This window comes from Arachis stenosperma, chromosome 9 (assembly GCF_014773155.1).
Source record: "Arachis stenosperma cultivar V10309 chromosome 9, arast.V10309.gnm1.PFL2, whole genome shotgun sequence".
Classification (NCBI taxonomy): domain Eukaryota; kingdom Viridiplantae; phylum Streptophyta; class Magnoliopsida; order Fabales; family Fabaceae; genus Arachis; species Arachis stenosperma.
In genome coordinates this window covers 19,541,022-19,546,592 of record NC_080385.1, presented here as the reverse complement: position 1 = coordinate 19,546,592, position 5,571 = coordinate 19,541,022, and the positions used below count along the sequence as shown (strand labels likewise).

At 28.4% G+C, this 5,571-nt stretch overlaps 1 protein-coding gene across 2 annotated transcripts; it reads right to left on the bottom strand.

The window, feature by feature from the left end:
• Positions 1-1,528: 1,528 nt before the first annotated feature.
• Positions 1,529-4,229, bottom strand: LOC130948650 (jasmonate ZIM domain-containing protein 1). 2 transcript variants are annotated; one of them, XM_057877486.1, is made up of 5 exons: positions 3,833-4,229; positions 3,298-3,421; positions 2,447-2,697; positions 2,187-2,244; positions 1,529-1,998 (listed from the first exon to the last, which is right to left on the bottom strand). In XM_057877486.1, the coding sequence occupies exons 1-5, from the start codon at positions 3,993-3,995 to the stop codon at positions 1,827-1,829; spliced, it is 768 nt and encodes a 255-aa protein (XP_057733469.1). In that variant the 5' UTR covers positions 3,996-4,229; the 3' UTR covers positions 1,529-1,826. The 2 variants fall into 2 exon arrangements, with proteins under 2 accessions (XP_057733469.1, XP_057733470.1); XM_057877487.1 differs by having other exon boundaries at positions 3,298-3,418; positions 3,833-4,228.
• Between the last annotated feature and the right edge of the window lie 1,342 nt (positions 4,230-5,571).

The window sequence follows — 5,571 nt, the reverse complement described above, 5'->3', positions numbered from 1 at the left end:
CACATCTACTTCATTATTATTAAATTAATTGTAAATTTCATATAATATTTTATTTATTTGTTTTTTTAAATTAAAAAATATATGAAATATATACCAGATTAATTATAGAATTATCGTTACTCTATAATAGTAAAATTTAGGTTTAATTATTTTGTGAGTCTTTATAATTTTATTGAATTTTTAATTAAATTTTTATATTTTTTATTTTTAGTTAAATTTTCATACCATATTAAATTTTGTAATTAAGTTTCTGTCATAACAAAAATATTAGAATTAATGAAATATTTTATTAAATAAAATAAATATATTTAACATTTGACTAAATATTTTTTATAATTAATTTTAATATTTTTATTATGATAAAAATTTAATTATAAAATTTAATATAATATAAAAATTTAATTAAAAATATAAAAATTTAATTAAAATTTTGATAAAGTTATAGAAACTTACGAAATAATTAAACCTAAAATCTAATATAACAAGAGGATAAGACTTAAGACATTGCCAGGAAAGAACAGGGTTAGGTCGATGCCAATCTCCAACCTCCTTCCCTCCACATGTGCGACAAAACAAAAGACATGCATTTTCGTCGTCGGTGACCCTAATTTCTCCTCATGTATCACGTTTCGTTATAATGGAATATAATCTCTGACTATTTCAAAGTGTAAACTAATCTTTTTTATTATCTTTTTAATTCTTAAATAAAAAAATTAATTTTTTATTTTTAAATATTTTTAAAATATAACATATATATTTATTTTATTTTATATTTTTAAGTATTAAAAAGATAATTATAAATATAAATTAAAATTTTCAATCATTATTCTTAACGTAATTTCGTCTACTCCCAATTGTAGTATATATTCTTTTCAAGTGTATTCTTTTTATTCCTTTTTAAGTGTATCAATTACTAAGTTAAGAATACAAATGTATACAAGTTTTGAAAAATAATAACAATAGTAGTTCCTTCTTCAGAAATTATTTTTAATATAGAGTTGAAAATGATATTTTGGTTAAATATTAATATTTAAAGTATATTATAATATTATAAAAATATAAAAAAATATCCAACATAAATCTTACGTGTCCAACACTTATCTCCACCAACAAAATTCACCCACGCGTAATTATACTAAATAATCACATTTTTAACAAAAACACTTAAACACCAATATTTTTTTTATATAAAAAGCTTAGCCTTCATTCTCTTCTCTTAACAAAGAAATTTTTGAATTTTTTATTTTTTTAATATTTTCTAAAAATAATATGCATATCAAATTTTTATTTATTTAAATACTAAAAAGGTAGATGATTAAAAGATAAATTAAGACATTAAAAACGCGTTCCATTGGAGAAATTAATACACTTAAAAAACGCGTTTAAGTGTATTAAAAACGCATATTACTCTTTTTGCATTAATTTCCCAAATTACCCTCCTGTATTATTTTAACTTCTATGATTTTTTTTTTCACGAGGAAAAAATCACTCTGCTTATAAGAAGATCCCTCTTAGAAACAAGAGCACATGAAAAAGAAAAGAACTTGCCTTCAGTAAAAAATGATGGAATAATGCACACAAATACTTGAAATTTTCTGAACTAAATCAATCTCGGGTAACAATAAAAAACTAATTTTCTTTTCTGGTTTGGTCCAGGACATTGGACCTAACTGATGAAAACAATAGATACAGATTTATATTATAAATATATATATATGTATAAAGGCCCCCAATAACCGGCAAAAGGACTATAATCATGTAGTTAGGAGGAGCTTTTGGCTGTCCAAGTCTCTCAGTATAACCTAAATTCACCATGAGCTATGCCACTATGAGTTAAGGTCAAAGTGTTTTGAGGACTGATCTTCAGGTACAACCCCTGAACTGCCTTCCTCATGCTTCGAATTCGGGCTGTTTACCGGGTAAGGTTCGCCGCCGGAACTGCTACCCTCAGGCTTGGGATTTGGGTTGTTTACTTGGTAAGGTCCTCTAGCAATGACCCTGGCAACAATTCAAAGCACAACTTATAAGACTCACTCATCTCATAGTTGATTTGTACATTTGATGATGATTAATGGAAACCAATTTCACTCTATAAAATTGCTAATTTATAGAGGGGTAAAAAAATAATTTGATTATTTAACCCAAAAATAAATATGGTAAATATAAATCTAATTCCTAAAGGTTACCTTTCTTTTCTCTTCTCAAGGAATTTTACAAGTGAAGCTCTCCTTGGATACCTCATATCTACTTATACAGAAGTTGGAACCCATATTAGTGTCTCAACACAGAGAACATGATTGAGAAAAAATAAAGGTGTGTTTGGTTTGCATTCTCATTTTCAGTTTTCACTTTTAGCATCTCGTGAAGGAAAAAGAGAAAATTTTGAAAATAAAAACGCTAACCAAACAAAGCCTAAATGTTGGCTGTTCAGTTTCTTTATTCATACCGGAACCAACAGCTTGCTTTCCTGGCCTAGGAGTTTCAGAGGCATTATTTGTCTGCGGCACTTTATCCTTACTCAAATTTTCAGTCGCAACCGAAGCACTGGGCTGGCTTTGTTCGACAATGGAACTGTTCGAGGCTAACTTGGTGGCTAACTCCATTACCTCTGTGGCCTTGTCTGGTGGAAAGGCATCAAATACCAACATTTTTCCGGAATAGAATATAGTCAATTGTGGAGTTTCAGGTTCCAATGACCTACAATAAGAGGACAGAAGAATTCTTTTAAGACCATGATGCTTACAAGTTAGAACTAAAATAGGTACATGATCAAATTGGGGAGAGGTAATAGTCATGCTCATAATTTTTCATTGAGTAGCCATCTGAACAAAGTGGGTATGAAAATTTATCACACTGAGCCTTCCTTCCATTTTGAGCTTGTTTTTTCATAGATAAAAAACTTTGATATCCATCAAATTTTTATCCCTCCTCCTTTCGTTGGAACCAATTCTCATCAATTTTTTTTCTCTAATTTCATAGCGCTTGGACTTTAGGAGTCAAGCTCATGAACCCAACAGATCTAGCAAGCTAGGTATAAAAATGTAGTGAGTTTCTTTTTTCCCCTTGAAAACCTTCAGAAAAAGAAAATATCAACTTATCACCATTTTTCACCTAAATATCCTTTCGCCACTCTTTGAAATGGCATCTAGATAATTTCATAGAGCTCAAGCTATGAGAGGTAACTGATCATTCTCAGATTCGACGGAGAATAAACCTACTTTTTGCTTCTTCTTTATTTCCAATTATCATATTTGCTAAAGAACAAAAATCGCAGAAATTAAAATTTTCCACACACACCTAATATTAGACTTCTTGATGCAGGGATTTTCCACAAGCTGGGGAAGGGAATCCATAGCCGCAGAATTTAGTCTCAAAGCTCCATCTGAATTATGAATACTGGCTAGAAAATCCTTGGTACCTACTGAATTTCAGGGGGAAAAAATTAAAAATCAATTACAGTAAGCTCATGAGCAAATTTTAAAGCCAATTTCAGAAACTTTTTTATTTTTTTATTTTTCCTTTTTTAGAATCATACAAGTAACAACATCAATCAGTTAGGTAAGAAGGTAAAAAGTGCAGCGGGAAATTTGACGAATTATATCTTTCTATAAATCAAATTGTATCTGTCTTCCTCCAATTCTCAACCTTAATATAAACAAATATATACCAAAGCACCAATTAAATAATTTGACCAGGAAAAAAATTAATTAAATAAAAGTGTCTGAGCAAAAATAAAGTCGGTGTGTACTTCATCACTGAAAAATATTGCAAGGATAAAAATAAAAAAATTTGAAAAAAAAAAAAGAACCAAAAGCAAAAAAAAATTTCGTACCTCTAGGCTCCATTTTAGAACCAACTCCGAGAGTGGAAGCTCCAGAAGTACGCTTCTCCTTCAAGAACTGGCTCAAGAGGCTGCAAGTCTGAGAAAAATTGGACTTCTCCGGTGCCTTGCCGGACCTCCGGCCATCGGCCACCGCATCAGGGAAATTTGACATTTGTTCAAGAGAATTTGTTGGATGATTGCGTGTGAAATTATATCGATCTATTTGATTTTTTCAATTGGTAGACTCTATTCTGTTCATGATTAGAAGCTTGGGAGGGTGAACAAGGGAGAGAATATGGAAGAGTCTTGCAGTTTCAGGAGCATGTTCGTTGAATCTGCTTTGGTCTGAGAAGGAGGTGGAAGACCATGTGGTCTTTATCTTTCTGATTAATTATTATTTTGGAAAAATTCCAATTCTTTTTTATTCAAAACATTTTAATATTATTTTTGGTTTGAAGCACGTGTTTTTTGTGTGGCAAAAAAGAAGAAGGAACGCGAATCTGTTACCTCAAACTCTCACGCCTCTAAATTGGCTAGTGGAAAGTCCCACGAATACAGAAAAATAAATAGAAACAAGTAAGAGTGGCCTTTAGAATACCGACTACAGGCCGTTGCGTAGCGTTAATGGAGGAGGAAAAATCACGGATGATTTATTTCTTTGGGGCCCATTTGGTACACTGTTGAGGACACCAATATGAATGCCATTTTTAAAGAATAAATTGATATTTTTATTCATAAAATTCACAAATTTATTTATAAAAGATGCATGCAAAAGTCGAAAAAAGATCTTCTTAATTTTTTATTTAATTAGTTTGTTAAGTGTGATATTTTATTATTTAATATTTTTTATATTTTTTTGGTTTTATTTAAAGAATATATAACGAAAGATTATACTTAATAGAATAATTAAAAAAATTAAGAAGATTTATTTATCAAAAAATCTAAACAAAATTCATTTTTTAAAAAATTTTTGGCTATTTATAAGGAAAAAAAACAAAAATTTTTATTTAATATAAAATTATCAAATTTTAAAATTGAAAAAGTTTTATTTTTTTAATTATACTTATAAAAATGTACTCAAAATAATTTTTTAATACTCTTTTTAAGAATATATATATATATATATATATATATATATATATATATATATTGGAATTATATGTCCCATTTGTTTTACTAACTCACGTTGCATAACGTTCAACACGTTATTTGTCGATTTCATTATTCTTGTTGTTCGAGTATTATGGATGAATGTTATGCTTATATTCTCTTGCCTGCCTTAAATGTAATTGTTATATAGTTTCATCATTACTTGATGTAATGACATGCTATTTTTATTATTGTTTGTTTCTATTTTCACAATTACATACCCGATAGAAGAATTCTTTAAAAAAATTTTAATCAACCTAACTTCCGCAAAGACTCGCATGTATATAAATATACTAAGTAATCAAAATGCCAAATAAGAGAGCTAAGTACTATTCATGTTGTTAACCATCCTATGGCTTAAGCATAAGAAGTTGATGATGAGGTGTTACATTTCACATATTTCTAAAATATATTTTATATTTTAATATATATATTATATAAATAACTAATTTCATCATTAAACTTTTATATATTTAGTATAGTTGTTTTTTAACTCATTTTTTTATGTTGGAATAATTTTTATTTTAAATAAGGAAGAAGAGACAAAAATACACCTGAAAGTTTATATGCTAGATACGATTATACTTGAATCATTTAAT

Excerpts from the sequence above, each read along its gene's own strand:
- LOC130948650 (XM_057877486.1), bottom strand. The coding sequence starts at position 3,995 with ATGTCAAATTTCCCTGATGCGGTGGCCGATGGCCGGAGGTCCGGCAAG. Across the intron at positions 3,422-3,832 it reads TTCTAAAATGGAGCCTAGAG|TAGGTACCAAGGATTTTCTA; the intron begins GTACGAAATTTT and ends CCTGAAATTCAG. Across the intron at positions 2,245-2,446 it reads AAAGCAAGCTGTTGGTTCCG|ATATGAGGTATCCAAGGAGA; the intron begins GTATGAATAAAG and ends CTGTATAAGTAG.